A 23,791-nucleotide genomic window follows, 5' to 3' on the forward strand; every position below is an offset into this window, starting at 1 on the left:
CCGCTGTTAGTCAAATTCTTAAACATAAGCTATCCTGGAGCTCCAACAACCGTGTCGACAGCATAAACATGGAAAAGACTCATCAGGTCACATTTTAAAAACATCTCAATAAATCATGGGTTTGTTTTTTTTTGTAAAATGCTTTAAAATTTCTTCAAAGTGGGTAAAATAGTGTATAGTGCAATAGCAAAATGACATGGCAAACATTCCCAGCCTCTGTTATCAACCAGGGCAGGTGTGCATCATATGAAAATTGCTGCTATGGTTAAAAAAATAAAATAAAATAATAATCTTTTTTTGTCTTGCTTTTTTAATTTTTTTATTTGGACTATTTATTTTCTACTATTCAAGGAAGTTATTACAGATATCACAGAAACACATTATTCATGTGATTTTACATTGATAAATTCAATGCACATAGGTGACCACAATATATGTTACAAGTTCAAATGTAATAACCCAAACTGTGCTTCCTGAGGGTGTTTTCTTTTTCCACTACTTTCAGATCCTGTGGTCTTTGAGGATGGACATGGTACAGCTAGCCAAAAAGCTAACATTTTCCTACTGAAGTAAGCAGCAAGATGCAGTATGTTATTAAACTGTTATTATGTTAACATATTAACACAGTATGTTATTAAACATATACTAAGTATGTTATGTAACTAGTTTATATTTTCTGTGATTTCACAATGTTTTTTTATCCAAAATTCAAGGCATTTACATGACAATTAATAAATTATTTTAGTTATAAAAGGTGTATAAAGTAATGTTGTTGTTTAAAACTTGCAATAACAACACTTGCCTTATGCTATAGGTTTCATGCAGTTTTTTGTTATGTGATTATAAATGGATATACTCCTATTAAGCTCAGAATACAACATGGGAACATGGATACATCATTAATCTCAAACTTAACGTGGCTATGTTTCCATTTAAAATACGGAAACATTAGCAACAATCCATCTGGGTAAATTCCAACAGTTTACTGTATAGTTGGTCTAATTTTTAGTTTTGTTGTCAGATTTATAGCAATAACACATGTTACAGCCTTTTGAACACTTCTATTTTACACACCAGTAATTTTGGTAGGACTAATGTACCAAAAACTATGAACTGTCCAATTCAAATACTGAAGCTTTAACACATAACCCAATAACTGAAACAGCTGATTTGACTAGCTCATCAGGTTTCTCCTTCCGGTTTACACTAATACAAGAGTAACACAGATAGCACAATTGTACAAATCAAGTCATATACAACAAGGATGTGCCATTTCATGATTGACAAACTGACATTGAAGTTAATGTTGGTGGGTCTTACTCCTTATTTATATAAAAAAAAGAATCTTTCAAAGTCATCCCCATGCTATGTGCACTAAATCAAAAGATTCAAGAGAAGATCCGAATCTTTGTTTCGATCTTATCTTGAGCTCCACACAGATGGGTGGTTTCTCTGTTGGTGTATTTTAAGGTTATGTTTCCCTGCAAATCTTTCCCCACAATGTATGCAAATGAATGGTCTCTCTCCTGTGTGAACACTTTTGTGTCTGATGAGATTGCTGGAGTCAGCAAAGCGCTTCCCACACTGTGCACAGCTGAAAGGCTTCTCTCCTGTATGAACAGTCTGATGTTTCTTTAGGTAGCTTGACTGAGCAAACCGCTTCCCACAGTGCATGCAGCTATACGGTTTTTCACCTGTGTGAACCCTCTGGTGTGTCTGAAGATATTTCGGGCAGGTAAAACTCTTTCCGCAGTATCCACAAATGAATCGTTTCTCTCTTGAGCCAATTCGATTATTGGTTTTGATTCTGGCTGAGGTGAAACGTCTGTTCATTTGTGAGTTTGACCCTGTTCTACTCTCTCTCACTGGCAGTTGGAGTGCATTTTCTGGATGCATTTCTTCCCTCTGCCCATATTCCTTGTAATTCCTTTGCTGTGAGTGAGCCACTCCTGACACTGACTCTTTTGTCCATGCAGAATGCATATCAACATCCACTGTACCGGGTTCAGAATCTATCAGTATTACATCTGGTATTACGTCTGATTTTACATCAGAGTGCCCTACAGGCGATAGCCTGTCCCCTACACCTTCAGCAGCTGTAGGTCCGAGCTGCAGCTCCGAATGGATCGGGAGGCTGTCTGAGCTGGTCTTTGGAGAGTAGGAGCAAGCAGGCTCCTCGGTCTCTGAGTCCCCCCGTGTAAAGAAAGTGTCCAACTGACCGGGTCTGTCATACAAAGTGTACCCGTTTTCCAGGCTGTTCAGCCTCCCCGCTGTTTCCTGGAGGTTTACGGACTCATGCTCTGGTTCTGCCTTCAGAACAGTGTCCGGTCCGCTGTCTTCCCAAACACAGTGCGTGGTCCCTTGCTGCTCATTGAGCTCCTCTGTACCTACTACAGGTTCAGTCTGTGTGTCCACAATGGAAGCCTTTTCACCCGCTGCCTCCACAGGACCTGCAGGAAAGATAAGGAACATATACACTGTGAGCGCTTTATACGGTAGACCTGTCCACCAGCTTGTTAATGCAAATATTTAATCAGCTAATCATGTGGCGGCAACTAAGTGCATATAAGCATGCAGACATGGCCAAGAGGTTCAGCTGTTTTTCAGACCAAATGTCAGAATGGGGAAGAAATGTGATTCAAGTGACTTTGACCATGGAATGATTGTTGGTGTCAGACAGGGTGGTTTGAGGCGCACAACAGTCTCTAGAGTTTGCAGAGAATGTTGCGAAAAATTAAAACATCCAGAGAGAAGCAGTTCTGCAAGTTAAAATGCCTTGAGGTCAGAGGAGAAGGGCCAGAGTGATCAAAGCTGACAGGAAGGTGACAGTAATGCAAATAACCACACATTACAACAGAGTTATGCAGAAGAGCAGCAGTAATGCTCCAGACCTCTATGTGGATAGGCAACAGATGCAAAAGACCAATAAGTCTAAAAAATACTGGATAAAGTGGTCACTGAGTAGAACACAAGAGGCTTCATTGTAAGAGTTGCAGACAAATCGTCTGATGGCAAAGTAATAAACGAATCTTTAGTCCTTGACTAAATTCAATTTGGAATGGAGACTCTCCATACACAACTCAGTTTAGTTTGGGAATAAGCTTCATCTGAGTCTGTGAAACTGGCACAAAACCTTTATAATCCCAGAGTTAATTAATTATTAATTACACCTGGTCATAATGAATTAACTCTGGGATTATAAATAATTAAAGTAATTTGTTAAATAGCAAACAATATTTTGAAGGATGTCAAAAAATGATTTAAGCGTCCAATATCGAGACAGAAATATGCAGAAACAAAACATGCAGAAATGAAATAAATAAATAAATAAAAAATAAAAAAATAAAAAAAAAAAAATAATAAAAAAAACTGTAAAAGGCATCACAGCTGAAGAGAATTTCAATTTCAACTCCACCTCTGAGTGGCTGAGAGCTTTCACTGCAGTGTGATTGTGGACACTTTCTTGCAGGTGTCATATCTATACAGTTCTTATATAAAGTGCTTTACTTACTCTCCTCATTGAACTTCAGTCCTCCATGAGGGTCACTGGCATGTGTGTCCTCATCCGCTCCCTCCTTTTTGATAGTTTGTATTTCAGGGCTTTCCTCCTCTATATCCGCAGACTGTAACAATGAAATCATGTTTCTCAATCACTTAATAAATATCTAAATATTCACTTTGCTCAGAGAAAACTATGTCTCTTGTTTAAAACAGCCATAAGAACTGATTTTTTTTTTCTGACAATAACTGCTATGCATTTTTAAACAAATCTATGTATTTTAAGTTTTAGACAAGGCTGAATTAATGCAACCACAGCATAGGCAATATGCTGCAATATTTGATGATTTCACATATGATGATTGATAAATTAGAAATATGTAAATGTTAGGCATATTAAAAAATAATACCAGAAATGTGGAATTTTGATGAATGTGTAACAAAGCATGTTTAAAACGACCATAAGTGACTGGTCATAATATTATTTATGTCAAGAATGTGCTATGCACAGTTTTAGTTCATTTTTAGTTCATTTTTATTGGTCAAGACAGGTTTTTGTGCAGACTATCACTTTGAAGAATAAATTCCTTATTTGAATGTGATGCTATTGTATTACTTATTCTGTCATAAAGTACATCCCAAAAATTAAAAAAACATTGGCAAAAAACCCAACATAAGTACATCAATGCTGTTATATCACTGCAAGCACTATCAAGGGATCTACATGTTCAGAATCAGATGTAGTTAGGGAAAAAAATAAAATAAAATAACACCAGAGAAAATGTATTGATAATTTAAGTACTCCACTTGAATGCTGTCGAACCACCCATCTCCCTTTCCATAAACTAACCTCACACACAGCAGACCTAACAGAAGAGTCTTCCTCAACCACAGTTGGTGGTTCCACATCTGTCCACAAACTCACGCCTGCCGGACAACCAATGGAGAAGTTTCTCTCTTTACAAGGAAAATAGAGAAGGCAAGTAAGTAAACAAATTACAGTGTCAGCTGCACTCTCATTTGTGGCTTTATTACAGGTAAAATTGCCACAAACAATAAGTGATCATAAGTAGTCAAAATAAGAACTCAAATGAATAGACATATGCCTACATAAATGTAAACTACAACTGACTATGCTTCCACAAAATAATATAGGCCTAAAAAAAACATCGAAATAGATACAATTTTTAAAAAGCTAGTTCCGTTTAATTAATTGAGTTCAATTAATTTGGATTGCTTCTGCGCTTTCTTTCTGCAAACCGTGTATGGATGCATGCCACTGCATTTTTTTTATATAACACATTTATTTATTTTTGCCAAGATGAATAACAGCAGTTTTTTTCCGCTTCATTTGTATTTGGCAAGTTTGAACTTCCATTTAAGTCGACAAAATATTGTACGGATCATAATATATTAATCATGACCACAATGCATAGATAGATACGTATGTAACGTTAGTTACAGCCTACTCACGCCTTGCAGTCCCACTAAATCCATCACAAAGCTGGACTCTACTAGACGGCCTCTTTACATGGCTCTCTGCTGCTCGTCTTCGGTCCCAGGATCCTCGGGCAGCCCTCAGCTCCGTCAATCGTAATTTCCTCTTCAGAGACTCGATTTCTTTTTGACTTCGAGAAATTTCCAAATGTAAAATCGCATAACCATCGTCCACAAGTTCACAAATTTCTGATATGGCCGCTTTAGTTAACACCTCCATAATGGAGGTTAACTGGGCATGGAAAGCAACGTAATTCGACATCATAGCTAACTGACCAGTTTGCTTGCTTCACATCGAAAATTATTTTCAGAAAAAATAAATTGTAACAGAATGGGCGAGCTGGCACATTGGTACCATGTAGTCTAGTAAACTGGCTATCGCGGAGTGTTGGAACAAACCAATTCCAAACTAGCTACCTAGCTAAGTTACGTGAGCGGTATACAAACAAGCCACAACTGTAGTAGCTTGGACGATAGTGGTTCCCTCACATCAACAATTTGCTTCCGGAATGACAAGGAAGCTAGAGTAGATTACTTGGAGCTGGATGGGGTACCACATGAATTACCGTAAATACTACAAATGAGCTCGAAAAAACTCATAGGCAACGTCTTACGAAACGGCTTACTTGCCTACTATTCATACGGGAATCGAGTCTGCAGTACTCAGCGAAAGCCTGGAAATATGTATATTAAATATTAATATATATATCGATTAAAGTAGCTACACTACATTGAGGGGAAAAAATCGACTTTCTCATCCAGTGTATTCACGATCTGCATTCTGCAGCACGTCGCCTACTAATATAAGTAGGCAGTATGTTTAGTAAACAGTACATATTTTTAGGACACAATAGTTAGCAGCCTGTTTCTAACAAGACCAGTGTGTCTAATCAATTTTTTTTCATGGCAGAACAAGGTGTATACATTCTGGCTGTGTGAATTATGGGTATTTATCACAAATATCAGTGTCAGATGTATATGAAACCTAGCCTCTAGTTTATTGGCTGTTGAAAACCATAACCAGATCAATGTTTATTCAATAATTGTGGAATCTAGTTTTCGCAGTGGGATATGGCTAGATGGGGGCTGGTGTTAATACAATTATATTTTTTGCTTGTTTTCCCTTCTTCTCAGAATATCAATTCAAAGCCACATTTATTTTAACTGCCATATTTTAGAGCCTGTAGCATTTAACCCTCTGTCTTTTATTTTAGTATAATGCATCCTGTAGTGAAATTCATTCTTGAATTATTGTATTTCTATTACAGGTGTAGTCTGTGTCCACAGGCATAAAGGGAACCGTTTTTAGGTTCAAGGCCTAAACACAACAAACACACTCTGCAGGTCAAAATCAACCATATTTTCATTCACCTCACAAAATAAATAAGTAGCATACTTTTATTGCATTCAGCATTCACAGACACCCATTGACAAAGATCCCCATCCTCAGCATTGGCTCAGGGATTGTGGAGACAGTGCAGCAGCTTGAGTGAGAAATAGGTATTAGCTACCGGTCCTTAAAGCAGCACTGGAGCACATAAAGTCTCTTTCCCCCCACTGCTAGGGAAGGTTCCTATCCTAAAAACACCAAGCTGTATGGGTCCTTTAAAATATAATATTTTGATCATTTTAACATACACTCACTGAGCACTTTATTAGGAACACTGTACTAATACTGGGTAGCTCTAAAAACAGCCTCAATTCTTTGTGGCATGGATTCCACAAGATGTTGAAAACATTTATTTCCATGTTGACAAGCTTGCATCACACAATCATGATTGCATGACAAAGCCTGTCAGCTCGAATCAGACTGGCCATTCTCCATTGACCTCTTTCATCAACAAGGCATTTCCGTCTGCAAAACTTCCACTCCCTGGGGTTTTTTTCTTTTTTGCGCCATTCATGTGATTTAAAGAGTAAACTCAATGAAAAAAAAATATTTTTCATAGAGTAAACTCTAGAGACTGTTGTGCATGAAAATCACAGGAGATCAGCAGTTACAGAAATACTCTGGCACCAACATGGTCAAAATCATTGATCACATTTTTTCCCCCATTCTGATGGTTGATGTGAACATTAATTGAAGCTCCTGATGCGTATGTGCATGATTTTATGCATTGCACTGCTGCCACATGATTAGCTGATTAGATAATCACATTACAAGTAGGTGTACAGTTCTCAGTGAGTGTATATCACACCTCTAAGGAACCAATGGATACATTTACTATTATTTCCTATTTCTATTTTATCTCCCAAACTAACGTGATGAACAAATATCTAGCTGGCTCAGTGGTTGAACACATAGATGTTTGAGGGCTTGGGAGGACCCACTCTGGGCCAGGGAGGCATCTGTGAGGCATGAAAAACAAACATCAAAGAAAATTATATTCACACACCTCCTAGCCCTTCAGCTGCACTGACCTCATAGACAGGGAACATCTTGACTAAAGGGCAAAAACAATGGATGTTTCCCCAAAGAGATTCTGAGCAAGTAAATCCTGAATGTGTCATTCATTAAAATCGTAATCATAAACCCTTGGGCTTACGATCACCCAACATTGGATTCTGAGGAGTGTGTTCTCTGCTGGTGCACTTTAAGGTTATGTTTTCCAGTAAATCCTTTCCCACATTGTGTACACATGTATGGTCTTTCCCCAGTGTGAACACTCTGATGTGCTTTCAGATGACCTGACTGAGTGAACCTCTTCCCACACTGTGCACAAATGAATGGTCTTTCTCCAGTGTGAACTCTCACATGTGTTTCAAGGTTGTGAAGAGAAGGAAATCCTTTTCCGCAGAAGGTGCAAATGAATCGTTTCTTTCTTGTGCCAGCTTTATGATAGGCTTTCATGCCTAATGATGTGGTAAAACTTTGATTGTTAGGTACATATCTATTCATAGCTGGTGCCTTTGATTTTGGAACCACTGTGTTGTGTCTTGGTGCCATTTGCACATGTGTGCCATATACATTGGTAACATTCTCCGACTGCAATTTTTCAGTGCTCCAGTCTTTTTTGTTACGTCTGTATTGTGAATAAACAGGAAGGGTCTCTTTGTTCCATGCAGAGCTCATCCCAGCCTCCCTTTCAAATGAGTCAGTCTCCAGTAAAACAGTTGGTTTCCCATCAAGAGAGAGACTCTTATCACCCACTTTCAATGTGGTAGGACCAAGCCGTAGCTCTGAGTGACCTGGAAACTTCTCCGAGCTGGTTTTGGCAGAGTAAGAGCAGGCAGGACCCTCTGTCTCTGTTTCTGAGTTGCCCCGCATAAAAAAAGTGTCCAACTGACTGGGTCTCTCAAACAAAACATACTCATTGCCCAGGTTGTTCAATCTTCCTGTATTAAGCTCAGTTCCTTTATGCTGGAAGTTTATGGTCTCATCCTCTGGTTCTGCCTTGAGAACAGGGCTCAGGGGGCCATCTTCCCAAACGCTGTGTCTGCTGCTGTACTGCTCAGATAGCTCCTCTGTGCCAACTACAGGTGCAGTCTGTTCATCTGCAATGAGAGACCTTTCACCCCCATCTAATTCCACAGCTCCTGGAGGAAATATCAGAGATAAAATATAAGAAACACACACAATATACCCATCAACCTCAACTGACAAAATTGCAGGTCTTATCACAACAATCAAAAGTTTATAACCTGCTACACTTACTCTCTTCATTGACGTTTAGGCCTCCTTGTGGGTCGCTGGTCTCCACATCCTCATCCATTCCTTCCTTTTTGATGATTATCATTTCCAGCCTTTCCTCCTCCATTTCTACAGACTTTTAACAATGGAGCAAATGGTAAACTATGTATTAAATTAGTAGTCAACCCAGAGCCCCCATCTGCAAGTTTCTCCTTGCCACTGTGGCCCCAGCCTTGCTCTGAGTGGTCGCAGGCCTTGGATGTATGTAAAGCTGATTAGGGAGAATTTGTTTGGTAAAGAAGCACCATACAAATAAATGTAATTAAAAAATAATTGCGCAGATTTCGTCAAAGATAAAAATGCATCATTGAAATTGGACAAACACTTTTCCGTTACTATCAAACTGACCTTGCCCCCCGGGGATTGAACAGGAATGGTTTCCTTATCCATAGATGAAGGCTCTCTATCTCTCCGCACACTGACAGACATACGACAACCAACAGAAAAAGCTCCTTCTGCAGTTGCACAGAGACCATCATCTAATAAGGAAGATCAATTATAAAAAAAGAAAAAAAGAAAAAAGAAAAAAAGGGTTAAATTTGAAAGTCAAATTTGAATAAATACCGTGAAACGAGAAATACGAATATTAAAGTTGGACAACAAACGTCAGTGGGGATTTTGACAGTGTTTTGTATGCCAATGACCTTCATAGGTGCAACTGCTATCACAAATATGTAAAGAATATCTAAAGAAATAATACACACCGCATCATCCACTTTTCATGGTTCACACAGAGCGATAGATGTAAAAAATATATATATTTATGCACTATAACTTAACTTACCTAAATGTCTTTCACTGCAAATGGGAGCCTCACCACCGGAGTGACCAGTTCCCTCCACAGAGCCTCGCGCAATCCTCGGCTCCATCATCTGTAATTTCTTCTTTAAACCTTCTACCTCCTTTTTACTTCGAGTCAGTTCCAAGTGTAAAAGCGCATAGCCATCATCTACAAGTCCGCAAATTTCTGCTATGGCTGCTTTAGTTAATTGATCCATGATGGAAGTTAAACGTGTATGGAAAGCAACATAGCTCGACATTTTCGCTACCTGACCACTTAAGTTGCAATTGAAAAATAGAAAACTACTACTATTCATGACAACAAATACATAGCCCGTTAACTGCTGTCATAATGTGGCGAAGATCACAAACTAATTACCTAAACTATTTATACAAACTAGACCCCTATTGTCCGTTTTTCGTTCTACAATTTACTTCCGGACTGATAAGGAAGCGATTGCAGACCATAGAGCGTCTACTCTGTTCACGGTTTACCATAAACACTGAAAAACACAGATTTTACTGAAGGCAACAAAATCGATGTTCTTCAGGCTTGAGTAGAACCTCACATCCCCGTTAGCGAAATATGTTTCGCTAAGAATATTGTGTGGCGATTTTTCTGCTTAAATTCCCTATTGCGATTATGGAGGTTCCATTTCACAGGCACCTGAGAAGCGCGCAAACTGTAGTGGTTACCGGAAGTATTGCAGACTTTTTCACATTGAAGTTCATTCGGCAGTATGAATTTACTCTGGACAGTTCATTAAAATTAAAAAATGTATTCAAACCAAACTAATCACTCCTGAGAGACCTATTTTATCTGAGCCCCACAGAAGAAAATACTTTCATCCCCATTTGGTCCGCATGTTTCTGCATCATCTTTCTTACATTTATATTTAACACCCAGGGGGGCAAGGTGAGTTTGATAGTAATGGAAAAGTACTTGTCCAATTCCAATTATACAACTTTTTGGTGATGTATTGTGGGTCTGTGTACTTAACCAAGAACCACCCCAGAGCAGTCTTAAAACCTTAGTGGTATGACTGGCAGCAGTCAGAGCATTTGTACTCATATATCCACATTTCATAAATATACTGCAGCTCAGATGTTATGTTACTTGCAAGCAAGCAATATATTAAGAAATATACTCTAAGAGAGTAAACCTCTTAATTCTTCCATCCATCCATCCATTATCTGAACCCACTTATCCTGAACAGGGTCGCAGGGGGGCAGGAGCCTATCCCAGCATACATTGGGCGAAAGGCAGGAATACACCCTGGACAGGTCGCCAGTCCATCGCAGGGCACACACACCATTCACTCACACACTCATACCTATGGACAATTTTAGACTCTCCAATCAGCCTAACATGCATGTCTTTGGACTGTGGGAGGAAACCGGAGTACCCGGAGGAAACCCACGCTAACACGAGGAGAACATGCAAACTCTGCGCAGAGAGGCCCCGGCCGACAGGGATTCGAACCCAGGACCTCCTTGCTGTGAGGCAGCAGTGCTACCCACTGCACCATCCGTGCTGCCCCTCTTAATTCTTGCAAAGCTAATTATAAAATTGAGATGAGCAAAATGTCCAGCATATCGCCTTGCGATGTAAACAATTAAATAACTAAATCACACATCTGCAAGTGACTGCTGGACCAGCATTTCCAAATAGATTCAAACTGGTCAGTCAGGACAGGTAAGGGTTTTGGCAGTCATTTTAGTCAATTACAATGCAAGTATACTAATATATTGATTGAGGTCCACTGATTGAAGTTTCTGTCAAATATTCAACCCCTATATAAGTCAAACACATTCCACAATTTCACATGCTATTTATTATTCAAAAGCAGGCCAGCTTCTTATTTGCTGTATAAGCAAACTGAATAATAAAATAATTTGAGACTGAACTCACCAATATAGAATGAGGTCAAGTCACTGAAAATTCCCTAGACTGTGGAGTCAAAGGCATTTTCACTGTCCTCAGAAATATAAATAATATATAGGACATCAACCTTTTTAGGCTTTAATAGTTTTTTCCAGGTGCGTACTGAAAGGTCTATGGTTTGTTTATGCATAACAAAATGCGTGTTGCTTTATGAAAGCCTACCTACACACTGTTGGAAACATGTCCTAAGCAAACATTTTCCACGTCATCACATTAATACCATACCTCTAGGTGGTTGTATCTGAGCATAAGTTATACTGAAGTTGTTGCCACACAGAGGGTGGCATTGCCTATAGTAAGCAACTTACCGGTATTGGTCAGAGAACCTCTTTGGTGGGCTAATCGTGTTCCAGAGAGCCTATACAAAACTTAAGAAGATAATATAATTTCTATGTACAAGTACTTCCTCAAGAGAAGTTCCAAGTAAACAATGGAGATTCGATTAATGTTTCTCAGAGTTAGTTTTTTTTATTTAAAAATATTATGTGGTTCTCTGGACCTTTGCCGTGAAAAGGACACTACTTCACCCTGATTTGTGTTGTCTGCATTTACAAAATGCAGAGCAGTACGCTCGTGTTGCCACCCCACAAAGCAATGGCATCATAAAATAGTTTATACACATCGAACCATGAATTTTAATGCTTATATCCTGTGACCATATTGATTGAAAATTTCACTGTGGGAGGAAAAAAAATGCAAATAAACCCACTCCGGCCCAAATATGGGCCAGTTCTACTTATGGGATTCAGGAAGAGGAAGATTCAGGTAGATAGGACTGAGGGCTCATATTGCTCAGCCTACACTTGGCACTGTATCTACATCCTGGTGTGTTCCCCAAGTAGGGGTACCAGTGCTGGCTTCAAGTCTTCTGGGGCTTCCAAGGCCCCTGGTGACTGAAGTGCTGCATTGCCTGAGAGGTACACATCCATTGCATCTCTTCCCTTTTGACTCTGTCTTCTATTTTGTTGGTTTCTTCTCCATTGTTGCCTCTGATTTTGTTGCTCATGCTTTGTGAGCTCAGCTACAGATTTCACTTGTCCCCTTTCTTTCTTTTTTAAATACTGCGCTCTCTCTCTTTTCTTTTGCTCACTGTATCTTAATGGGTCAGCTTTAATCCTGTCTCTGTATGCCTTTGACCTCTGTGCTGTTGTTTTAGGAATTTTCTGAAAAAGAAAAAAGGCAATACATTTAAATTCAGAAAACATTGAAGCCAACTTACAAATTAAACATGATAAAATATAGGTACAATGACGTTCTCGTATTTGCAGTGTTTAAATGGGGACAAAACTGGTGAGATAATAGAATTAGTCATTTCACAACATCATGTCATTATCGTCACAGCCATATCAGTGTTGGCAATGACTGTTGTGGGAATGACAGTACTACATCACCAACATTTGATGTACATGAAACTAAAAGAACTTAAAAAAATTATTTAAGAATTTTATGAAATTACAGTCAGTTTGGAAATGACAGATAATAAAAATACTGTACTCAGGTGATATTATTCATGTTCACTTTCAGGACATCACTTCAGGAATCTTTATCCTCCTCAGACATGGGCTTGACTGTAACTGTATTTTTTCCATGGTAGAAAAAAAATAAAAAATTTACAAGCATATTTATGATGCCACTGATATTGGACAGTTATATTTCATATAAAAAAATGTATGGTATGTTTATATATTGAAATAAAATTATTTTTACACTTTTTACTTAAGATGATTATTTGTTTTCTAATTATAGTTATCTTGTTAAGAAATACATACTGTAGTGAACGATCAAAACTCTCGGCTTTGGACAGCAACAAAACTGAGATTAAGGGGCAAAATGAATCTAAAAAGGATTGAAAAATTCAGTGTAGAAGGATGTTAAAAAGAGCCCGACAAGATTTTAGTGTTAACATAACATGAGGGAGAAAAAATATATGGCAGTATTGAATATCGCAATACTTCATCCATCACAAAAACACAAAGAATCACAGGAGCATTGCATCAGGTATGGGATTGTATCGGATAATATCAAATGATGAGGTTCCTTATGATTCCCATCCCTATTGAGAACACACCTTTTTGTGCTATGCACCAAGAACATTTTGGGTGTAAGGTGTAACAAAAAGGCTAATTTATATTTTTTTGCTCAACAAAAATGAAGGCGTCGCATGAGATTTGCCATTTATACTTTGAAAAGCCTGCAGGGAAGGTTCTGTTGTCTGGTAACAAGACGCTAAACTCAAGTCCATTTGTTTATATTTGTGAAAATAAGGCAGCACCTGATGAAATTGATATTAGAGGGAAAAATAAATGTACTTCTCTTAGCCAGCATTTGAGCATCTTTATAATCTTTCAAAGACAGATCGCATCCCCTCCACATTCATCAATAATAGTCAAAACCAAAATAATGAACTAGTCCAGTCAGTGCTGGGCGATTTTTTGATTCTGATTCAATTTAGATTTGGTTTTGGAAAATAATCAGGATTTTTTTTTTCTTTAAAAATATGAATGTACCATGAAATAATGAAATTTTTTTACTGAACTGTTAATTACTAACTTCAGAAAAGAGCTTTGAAACTTTAAATCTATTTTCAAAGGTTCCAGTGCTGCATATCACAGCAAATCACTTGTTTACTTCATATTCATCTCCCTTATCATACAGTATTGGCTCTGGAAGTAAAGAGCTTTTCTCTTTGGCAGCCAAGACACGTTAGCAAGTTAACTAGTAATGGTGACAAAATGATTAGACTAATTTCAAGACAGATTCTGCTTGGTGAAAACTACCAGTTTGTTAGAAGTTTTGTTATGGAATACATACATGTGGGTTGTTGGGTGTAGTTGCACAGTACATATCCCCCTTTGGTCCAGCTCCAGTTTGTTTGTGTCATGCGAGGATTGTGGTTTTTTTTTTTTTTTTTTTAAACCGTCATGTTACTTGAGTGTCTCTAAGTGCAATGAGTTATGGCCATTGCAGTTACTGCAATGCTAATTTCAGTGCAAGCTGAGTTGATTAGCTGCCTTTTAAAAGCTACAACTTAAAAGCAAAAAGTAGCATACCAAGCTTGGAGAAATAGTTTATCCACCGAATCAAGACAATTCAAATAATCAAACCAAGGCTGAAATAAAACAATGAATATGTCCAGACCGTCAGATTTAATTTGGGGGTATTTACATTCACATTGGGGGATCTACATAGCAACTGCAGCTCTCTTCATGCACAGGCCACCATTTTAGGGGTGCAAAAGTAATGGGACAATTGGCTGTGGAGCCATATGCCTTCACATCTTTAATTCATTAACAAAAAGCTAGAGTTGATTCTGGATGTGGAGTCTTGTGATTCTTGTGCATTTGGATTCTGCTATGGTCGTCTCTCAACATGTAGACCAAATTTGGTGTCAATGCCAGTAAAGCAGGACATTATTAGTATCTTGGACTTGGACTAATAAGGGGCCAGCTTCACAGAAACAGATTAAGAGTAGTCTGAGACTAAAAATGGAGATTCTCCATACAAAACTTAGTCCTGGACTAAGCTTAATCGGTGTCTGTGTACCCAGTGAACGTACCACCTAATTGATTGGTGGATATAGTAAATTTAACAATTTATAAATAAGTCACTGTACTTTGCATAATACAATACTCTTAAGCTGTTGTTAAATAATATACTCAACACAAGATTCATGAAAACTTCAGAGACTTAGTTGACATTAGACAGCTTGGTGTTTTCTCTGTTGGTGTATTCTAAGATTTTGTTTCCCTGCAAATTGTTTACCACAATGTGCACATACGTATGGTCTTTCTCCAGTGTGAACACTCTGATGTGTTTTCAGATGACCAGCCTGTGTGAACCTCTTTCCACACTGTACACAGCTGAATGGTCTCTCTCCAGTGTGAACTCTCACATGCGTTTGTAGGTTTTGTGGAGATGTGAAACTCTTTCCACAGAAATGACAAATGAATTGTCTCTCTCTTGTGCCAGTTCTCTGATGGATCTTCATGCCTGTTAATGTTGAGCAAGCTTTATCAGAAGGTGCAAGTCTAGTCATAGCTGATCCTTTAGCTTTTATACCCACTATACTGTCTCTTGGTACCATTTGGGTATGTGTGGGAAGTACGTTAGCATTTTCTGGCTGCATTTTTTCAGTTTCACAGTCTCTTTTATGTCTATACTGTGTATAAACAGAGTCTGACAGGGTTTCTTTGTCCCATGAAGAACAGGCCCCAGACTCCACTTCAAAAGGCACAGAGTCCATTCCATCACAAGATCCTAAAGATGACAGACTCTTATCAGCATTGTTTGCTGTGGTGGGACTGACCTGTAGCTGTGTGCGAGTTGACAGACTCTCCAAGTCAGTTCTGGTCACGTAAGAGCAGGCAGGACCCCCAGTCTCAGATTCAATAGCCTTTTGTGTAAAGAACATTTCCATCTGACCAGGTCTCTCATATAAAACACACTCATTGCCCAGTGTGTTAAGTATCCTTGCTGTAGCCTGTAGCTTGACAATCTCATCGCCTGGTTCTGCTTTGAGAACAGTGTCCAGTCGGCCATCTTCCCAAGCACTGTGTCTTGTGTTGTGCTGCCCAGATAGCTCCTCTGTTCCTACGGCAGGTTCAGATGGTGTGCCCACAGTGGGAGCCCTTTCACCACCATGAGACTCAACAGGTCCTGGAGGGTAGATTTGAAATATGACTGTGTGACATGCTGTAGATCTCCATCCATCCAAGATCAAAAGCTCAGGGATCACAACCAATGATTTTAACAAGTAAAAGCCACTGATGTGGAAAACAGTGCCACTGTAAGGTTAAACATGTAATGCAGAAATTAACATGGCACTTGGTAAAGTTGGTTAAAAAAAAAAAATATATATATATATAATAATAATAATTATTATTATTATTATTATTATTGTTTATATATATATATATATATATATATATATATATATATATATATATATATATATATATATATATATGTATGTATGTGCTGAGGCCAATTTCTTCTAATGCTATGGTCATCTTGTTTTATGGCAAAGATAAACAGATGACAATACCGTCCATTCTAGTTCATTAATGCCCAAATAGCACGACTGCCACAGCATTCTCCCTCTCACTTACTCTCCTCACTGATAATCAGTCCTCTCTGAGAATCAATGCTCTGCAAGTCCTCTTCAATCGTCTCCTCTTTCACAAGCAGTGATTCGGGTCCTTCCTCGAAACCTGTAGACTGTGTCAGAGGAATGGGGTTATACTAAATGCAAACCACGAAGACAAACAAATCTAATAACGGATTATACCAGTTATACTTGCTTTGGCTTTAAACTGCTTGGGTTTTATTAGAATGACTCAAATACAAGAATCAGAAACCTAGTAATTGCGCAGTTTCACACAGTAGTTGCGCGAAGTAGAATAGCTCTAAGTCAGTTAGCTACCCAAATGTTGTTCCTGTCCTACGTTAGCGTTATTTGAAGTCTCGGAAATCAACGGACCTGGGATGTTTACAAACTAAGCTGACAACGTTAAACGGAACTTGCGATTCTACCTCGTTCCTCCTGACGGACTGGTCCTCATTCACAGACGTGGTCTCCCCGTCGCTCCACAGACTGAAGCTCGTCTGGTTGTCAAGGAGTCTATCGACTGTTGGAAAATTATCCCCTGGAGCAAATATCAAAGGCACATGGGAAAAACTCATTCAGTCAGGCTTAGCTTTAACTGATGTTAGCCAAATAACGTTTGAGCTAACTTAACGTTACTTGGTCAAGGTACAGCAGGCAACAGTTTCTCACCAAGCAGCTAAGATAACTTAGGTAACTAATAGAAGTACAAAGTTAGTAAGCATATCACTTGAGGCGAAGATCTGTAAACAAATGGCAAATAACCACCATCGCCAGATCGTCATAACGTTGTTAGTTGAGGTGTAAACCAGTACACTCACCGCCTGACGTTCCTGTTGACGTTAATTCGCTATAAACATGAACGCCATTTGAGCCAGTGCCGACCGAACCCTCCGTAGCTCGCGTATTCTGGCTAAAACATCGGGCAATTCTCATTTCCATCATGTGCAATTTCTTCTTCAGAGCATCGTTCTCTTTCTGTTTTCGAGATATTTCTAAGCGTAAAACCGCGTAACCATCCTCCATAAGTTCGTTAATTTCTGCTACGGCGGCTTCGGCCAATACCTCCATAATGGAAGCTAGCCGCGTACGAAAATTGACATAAAACGACATTTGCAGTCTAGCTCAGGCAGTATAAAAAATGTTAGCTATACTATTAACTTGAAATTGCCACAAATACCGCATGTATTTTCTGCGCAACCATCAATCTGTGCGTTAAAAAACAACTACTTCCTCTTCTTTCAGTTTATTCATTGACGGACCTAAAACCAACGATAGGGTCCATATCGCCACCTACTGTACCGTTGTATGTGTGTCACGCACCTAAGTTTTAAAGGGGCAGTTCAATAAGAAATGAAATTAAAGTATGATTTCACTTACCCAGAGTACTATCTATCCACGCAGATAGTTTAGAGATATTTTAGATTTCACTACTTTTTTAGATGATATAATGGACCTCTATGCACCAATACTTTTCTGGCAATCGATGCGCTGACCATTTAAAAAGTCAACAGCCATGTCTCTTTCCAAATATATTGCCACAGTTACTTGCGAATTTCAACAGAACTCAAAAATTCTTATTTTAATCCAGAAGTTTATTCTATGGACGATGACGTATTTGAGGACAAGCGGCCATAGCAACCCATTCCTTTTTGTGGTCAAACACAGATGTTAAACTAGGCCTAGATGAGATTGCATCCATAAAAAAGTATTATGATGGTGCCCAGTCAGTCAATATCAGTTTTCATATAAAGGTTGGATTGTTGACCTGCAACAGAAGAAAACAAAGATCTAATGGGGGGAATTTGGATCTACTGGACAGGGTTGCACCAGCTGTACTTCAGTTAAAACATAGCCTAGTTAGCGATAAGTTTAAATTCCACCAATACTCTTGATTTATGCATTACTAACATAAAAACAGTGACACCACGGAAATAGCATCATTTTCCGGTAGCACCATGGCATTCATTTTTGGATATATTTTACTAGAAATCTAGCCAACTAGCTACAATGCCAAGTGGAAGACGGGAACTACGTGGAGATAACGGTTTCATTGTTGATTATCCACTTATCTTAGCGAGAGAAAATCTTTAAAATACGATGGTCAATACTACTGTCAGGCTTTGAGAATAAGTTAATAAGGAGGGTACCAGCTCAACTTTCCTCTTAATTAATGAAGAACAACCACATACCCGTTCATGTGTACAATACAGATAATGAGTTTCATTTTTTATTATAAATACTTTCTGGATATTGAGCGTAATACATAAACTGCAGAAAAAATAACATAAAGCATTATTTTCATTTAAAATTACTGTTTGGCTTATAAAATACAAATATTCAATATTTCATGTTTTAGAAATCAGCATGTCGTCTAGCTTTCTAGTGCAAATTATGAAGGATCTACTAAGAGAATCAATGTACTGTTCTGTGTTCATGCATCTTTAGCCATATAAGCTAGCCCTTTACACTTATCGGTGATTTAACGGTCTGCATGAATATGGCTGAATTGACAGTTTGTCATAGTTTTTCAGAGCTAGCCTTACAAAATACAACTGCTTGCCTGTACTGAAACCTGAAAGTGGTCGTTTTTAAATAGTGAATGATGGTGTATGCAGCATGAAATGCCACTGCTAAAGATGGCTCATATGCAACATTCGCTACAAACACCTATTATTCTTTTGTTTCTCATTTAGTGTCACTACTGGAGATGCTGAGGTGTTTAACAAAAGGATCCAACTGCACTTGCAGGCTATACAGATCAAGGCACACACTGAAATTATGTATAAACCTAACTAACTTAGGTCACTAATTTGGCTGCATGCGGCATTTCTGGATTTAAAATATCTTACAGATTATGTGGTGGATCCAGTGTGCTTCCTTTCACACATTTTCATTTGACATAAAGGAACAATATCCTTTCATATCCAGCTAAATTATATTTAAATGGTAGGCATTTATATAGCGCCTTTATCCAAAGCGCTGTACAATTGATGCTTTGCATTCACTCATTCATACACACACTCACACACCAACGGTGAATGGCTGCCTTGCAAGGCACCGACCAGCTTGTCAGGAGCATTTAGGGGTTAGGTGTCTTGCTCAAGGACATTTCGACACACCCAGGGCGGGATCGAACCGGTAACCTTCTGACTGCCAGACGACTGCTCTTACCGCCTGAGCTAATGTCGCCCCATTGTCGCCCTTTACAGTGTGAACACTCCGGTGCCTTATGAGATTATTTGAGAAAGAGAAACTCTTCCCACACTCTGCACACTTGAAAGGTCTCTCTCCTGTGTGAACATACTGATGTCTTTTAAGATAACCGGGATCGGAAAACCGCTTCCCACATTGGATGCAACTGTATGGTTTCTGCCCTGTGTGAGTTCTCTGGTGTGTTCTAAGATTACTCATTTGGTTGAATTTCTTTCCACAGTACGAACAACTGTATGGTCTCTCCCCAGTGTGAATTCTCAAGTGTGCTTCAAGAGTTTGTGCACAGCTCAACCGTTTACCACATAAAGTACAAATCGTCCGCCTCTTCTCTCTACATTGAATCTTACGGCTTGATGACGTGGTCAAGCTTTTACCAGACATGACAGTGCTACCTGAATCTGTTGCATCAATATTTGATTCTAAAGGAGACAAATTTTGACCGTCCTCCAGCTCTGAATGAATGAAGTGGCTCGTGTCATCACGTCCTATCGAGTAAGAGCAAGATGGATGCTCTGTGTCTGCAACCTCTTGAGTTGTGGAAGGTAACTGTTGATTGTGTCTCTCAAAACCAGTGTGCCCATAAGTCGGTTTGCTTGGCCTTGCTGAACTTCTTGGTCCTGACAGGGTCTCTTTGTTCCACGTGAAGCACACATCAGCTCCCATTTCAAAACATACAGAATTGTTTCCACAAAGGGAACCCATAGATGACACACTCTTCCCACCATCTTTTGCTGTAGTAGAAATTAGTGGTAGCTCTGACTGAGCCAACAGGCTGTCGGAGTTGGGTTCTGTAGGATAAGAGTGGATAGGACCTTCAGTCTCGGTTTCGACGGTTCTTTTGGCAAAGAATGTATCCACTGGACTGGGTGCTTCGTACAAAACATACGGTCCCGCGCTGTTCAGTCTCCCTGCTGTGTGTCTCATATCCTGGAGGCTTACAGGCTTGAGAACAGAGCGCAGTGTGTCGTCTTCCCAAACACTGTGTTTAATACTGTGCTGCTCAGATAGGTCCTCAATGCCTATTGCAGGTTCAGTCCTTTCACTGCCACTGGACTCCGCAGCTCCTGAATGGCAAAAAATGCATGATGATTAACCAGTATAGACCTACAGTTAATGTAAAAATTATTGCACAATACGTTTTTTTTAATCAAATTTGTGTTCGAATTCTGACATGGCTTTTATATAAATTCTTCATACTACAAGCCCAATTCCAAAAAAGTTGGGATGCTTTGTAAAATGTAAATAAAAACAGAATGCAATGACCTTTCATCAATTGAAAACATTTGGCGCATCATGAAACGAAAAATAAGACAAAGAAGACCCAGGACTGTTGAGCAGCTAGAATCCTATATCAGACAAGAATGGGAAAACATTCCTCTCCCAAAACTCCAGCAACTGGTCTCCTCAGTTCCCAGACGTTTACAGACTGTTGTTAAAAGAAGAGGGGATGCTACACAGTGGTAAACATGGCCCTGTCCCAACTTTTTTGAGACGTGTTGCGGCCATCAAATTCAAAATTACCTTATTTTTTCCTTAAAATGGTACAATTTCTCAGTTTAAATATTTGATATGTTTTCTATGTTCTATTCTGAATAAAATATGGGTTTATGAGATTTGCAAATCATTGCATTCTGTTTTTATTTACATTTTACAAAGCGTCCCAACTGTTTTAGAATTGGGCTTGTAGTTCATATTTATTCTAAACCAGGTAAGTCCCTTCATTTCAGATATATCCCATGTAAGTCCCCATTTTCCAACTGTATTGAAAACAGCAAATGGTGCACAATTTTTCAGAAATGTCAACCTCGAGAGAAAAAAAGTCAAAAAGTAATTTCATAAAAAGAGCAGGCTTCTGCAAAAATATAACAGGACCGGAGATGGCTCTATACAAATATAAGCCTCTGTTCTTGTTTAATATTCACAATAAAAATACAATGTGTGTATAAGAAAGTATAATCCAATAAATCTCTTGCAAATAGACAAACAGGCACTATTCATCCTGTTTAAATAAAGATTAGGCACTTTTTTCAGTACAGTACAGTACTGAACATTCCAGTGCTGTACTCTTTCTGCAGAAAAAAAAACCCATTAAGTGCATTTCACTGTGTATGCCTGGTTCTTGGAAAAGGAAAATACACTTCTGTCTAACACCCTTTAAATTACTGTCTTTATATTGTGAGTGTGTATTTTTAGTTCCGCTAAGTCGTAACATAATCATTTAGGGTTCTTAAAATATTACACGGCACAGTACATTGCAAAAACAGATGTTTGAGTTTCTAAAGACTGCAGGTGAGCATGAAGAAAGAAGCAAAGTGTTAGTACACCCTAAAAGTACTATGAAGACATTGACAATACACGTGTTCTCACCCAAAAAACAGCCCTCATCATTGCCACCATATGACCTGCTTTGTCAGTAGGCCATGAAAAAGCATTATGGGGAGACTGACAGATATTTAAAAACATACTCAGCCTGTGGTTTGTCTGACCCATAGCAGGGCAGACTCACAGAGATACAGTGGAGACACCATTCCTGAGGTATTCAAGCTTGTCACTTACTTTTCTCACAGATATTCAGTCCTTGATGTGGGTCGCTGCTCTCCCAGTTTTCTTCAAGCCTTTCCACTTTAATAAGATGTGATTCAACCATTTCCTCACCTGCATACAAAGACTGTAAAAGAGAATGTAGAAATAAAAAGTCTTCCACGTATTCAAATTCACAAATACGCCATTTGGCTCTTGCTGAATGAAACATGAGTATTCTCAAATGTCTGGTCTCCACATATTCTATGGACACATATTTTTATTGAAATACTTTTATACTGAGCTTGGTCGGTGTATTGGAACCTACGAAATAATGTCGAAAAGTGCAAACACCGCCTTCTGGTCCTGTTGGCTGGCTCAATTACACCAGGTAAGATCAATCGAGCAGAGAAAAGTATTTGAATCCAAAACAAATACGTATTTGACCCAGGCTACACAGGTCAAAAAAATCACTTGTTTTGAAGTTCACATTGGCCGGTAGGATATTTCTATTTGTTGCTCGTGAAAACAGAAGTATACCGCAAGCATCCTACCTCATCGTCGCAATTCTTGCGATTATCCACCGTTGTGCATTCTACATCTCCACGACGGGGGGCTATCAACTCGACTGCATTTGGAAAAATTAATGAAATTGAAAATTGAGTAATTGCACCTAACGTTAAATAATTAGAGAACTTAAGTTATGAGTCTTTGTTTGTTTCACGTGTTCACACATAAAAGCCTACGATAGGAATGTATACATTAAGTTACTTGAATATTGAGCATTCAGCTTTGTATAATACACACTAACCTAACTTACCCTTTGTCGTCTGTCTTTTAATATCTCGATTAAACTGGACTCCACAATTACTAGTGTTTACATTACAGGTTATAGAGGTCTGTAGCGTTCTCTTTTTGGTGTCCAACTGAATCGCTAGTTGCCGCTTCAGTTCCTCGTTTTCCCGGTGACTTCTGGATATTTCAAGGCGTAACATTGCATATCCATCTTCTACAAGTTTGTTAATTTCTGTCACCGCCGCTTGTGTCAAAACCTCCATGATGGCGACAAGCTCAGTTTGAAATGTAACAGAAGTCGACATGGTTATCGCCAGCTATCTAGCGTGCTGTACCAGTAGTGTTAAATACGATTTCAGTCGCTGGAGGCACAACCAGGCAATAAAGGGGAACGGTAGCTAGCTAGATCGTGTAGTAGCACACCGTGTTAAATACCAACACAGGTAACTCTCTCATAATACTTAACGTCGCTCTTCTGTTGTTGTGGTCAGAATCCCGATAATACGGAGAGAAATATTGCCCTATCGCCACCTACTGTGCTGGAGGCAGGATTGCCAGATGCCGAAAACCAAGGACTCCACAATTATCGTTTTTCAAGGCAAATGAACGACCGTACATTTAATGCGGACTGCGGAGCACCCAGTACTGCTCCCTCGTTATAATTGTTAAATGTATTTATTTATTTTACAAGCGGACGGTTTTCTTCATTTTTATACTGCTGAATTGGCGATTCGTCAATTTGCTG

The 23,791-nt window shown here is 38.8% G+C and overlaps 3 protein-coding genes across 10 annotated transcripts; all 3 read right to left on the minus strand.

The window, feature by feature from the left end:
• Positions 1-311: 311 nt before the first annotated feature.
• LOC133136701 (zinc finger and SCAN domain-containing protein 2-like) lies at positions 312-5,508 on the minus strand. The gene is made up of 4 exons (XM_061254357.1): positions 4,972-5,508; positions 4,349-4,455; positions 3,512-3,623; positions 312-2,450 (listed from the first exon to the last, which is right to left on the minus strand). Exons 1-4 carry the CDS (start codon positions 5,258-5,260, stop codon positions 1,420-1,422), a joined length of 1,539 nt encoding a protein of 512 aa, XP_061110341.1. The 5' UTR covers positions 5,261-5,508; the 3' UTR covers positions 312-1,419.
• An 871-nt stretch (positions 5,509-6,379) lies between these two features.
• Positions 6,380-10,088, minus strand: LOC133136700 (histone-lysine N-methyltransferase PRDM9-like). 2 transcript variants are annotated; one of them, XM_061254354.1, is made up of 4 exons: positions 9,471-10,088; positions 9,035-9,165; positions 8,651-8,762; positions 6,380-8,532 (listed from the first exon to the last, which is right to left on the minus strand). In XM_061254354.1, exons 1-4 carry the CDS (start codon positions 9,781-9,783, stop codon positions 7,544-7,546), a joined length of 1,545 nt encoding a protein of 514 aa, XP_061110338.1. In that variant the 5' UTR covers positions 9,784-10,088; the 3' UTR covers positions 6,380-7,543. The 2 variants fall into 2 exon arrangements, with proteins under 2 accessions (XP_061110338.1, XP_061110340.1); XM_061254356.1 differs by lacking the exons at positions 9,035-9,165; positions 9,471-10,088 and having other exon boundaries at positions 8,651-9,017.
• A 1,814-nt stretch (positions 10,089-11,902) lies between these two features.
• Positions 11,903-23,517, minus strand: LOC133136699 (zinc finger protein 835-like). 7 transcript variants are annotated; one of them, XM_061254350.1, is made up of 9 exons: positions 23,063-23,517; positions 22,806-22,879; positions 22,288-22,399; positions 20,544-20,795; positions 16,944-17,056; positions 16,520-16,628; positions 15,718-16,067; positions 12,906-12,985; positions 12,435-12,574 (listed from the first exon to the last, which is right to left on the minus strand). In XM_061254350.1, exons 1-8 carry the CDS (start codon positions 23,349-23,351, stop codon positions 12,932-12,934), a joined length of 1,353 nt encoding a protein of 450 aa, XP_061110334.1. In that variant the 5' UTR covers positions 23,352-23,517; the 3' UTR covers positions 12,435-12,574; positions 12,906-12,931. The 7 variants fall into 7 exon arrangements, with proteins under 7 accessions (XP_061110332.1, XP_061110336.1, XP_061110337.1 ...); XM_061254348.1 differs by lacking the exon at positions 12,906-12,985 and having other exon boundaries at positions 11,903-12,574; XM_061254351.1 differs by lacking the exons at positions 12,435-12,574; positions 12,906-12,985 and adding an exon at positions 14,557-15,401.
• Positions 23,518-23,791: the final 274 nt, after the last annotated feature.

The sequence above is a fragment of the Conger conger genome, chromosome 9 (assembly GCF_963514075.1).
Source record: "Conger conger chromosome 9, fConCon1.1, whole genome shotgun sequence".
Taxonomy (NCBI): Eukaryota; Metazoa; Chordata; class Actinopteri; order Anguilliformes; family Congridae; genus Conger; species Conger conger.

Coding starts and splice junctions, on each gene's coding strand:
- LOC133136701 (XM_061254357.1), bottom strand. CDS start 5,260: ATGATGTCGAATTACGTTGCTTTCCATGCCCAGTTAACCTCCATTATG. Junction 4,456..4,971: donor ATTTAGTGGGACTGCAAGGC/GTGAGTAGGCTG, acceptor TTCCTTGTAAAG/AGAGAAACTTCTCCATTGGT. Junction 3,624..4,348: donor TTAGGTCTGCTGTGTGTGAG/GTTAGTTTATGG, acceptor TCATTGTTACAG/TCTGCGGATATAGAGGAGGA.
- LOC133136700 (XM_061254354.1), bottom strand. CDS start 9,783: ATGAATAGTAGTAGTTTTCTATTTTTCAATTGCAACTTAAGTGGTCAG. Junction 9,166..9,470: donor TTGCAGTGAAAGACATTTAG/GTAAGTTAAGTT, acceptor CTTCCTTATTAG/ATGATGGTCTCTGTGCAACT. Junction 8,763..9,034: donor TTCAATCCCCGGGGGGCAAG/GTCAGTTTGATA, acceptor CATTGTTAAAAG/TCTGTAGAAATGGAGGAGGA.
- LOC133136699 (XM_061254347.1), bottom strand. CDS start 23,351: ATGTCGACTTCTGTTACATTTCAAACTGAGCTTGTCGCCATCATGGAG. Junction 22,880..23,062: donor GACGACAAAGGGTAAGTTAG/GTTAGTGTGTAT, acceptor TTCCAAATGCAG/TCGAGTTGATAGCCCCCCGT. Junction 22,400..22,805: donor GCAAGAATTGCGACGATGAG/GTAGGATGCTTG, acceptor TCTCTTTTACAG/TCTTTGTATGCAGGTGAGGA.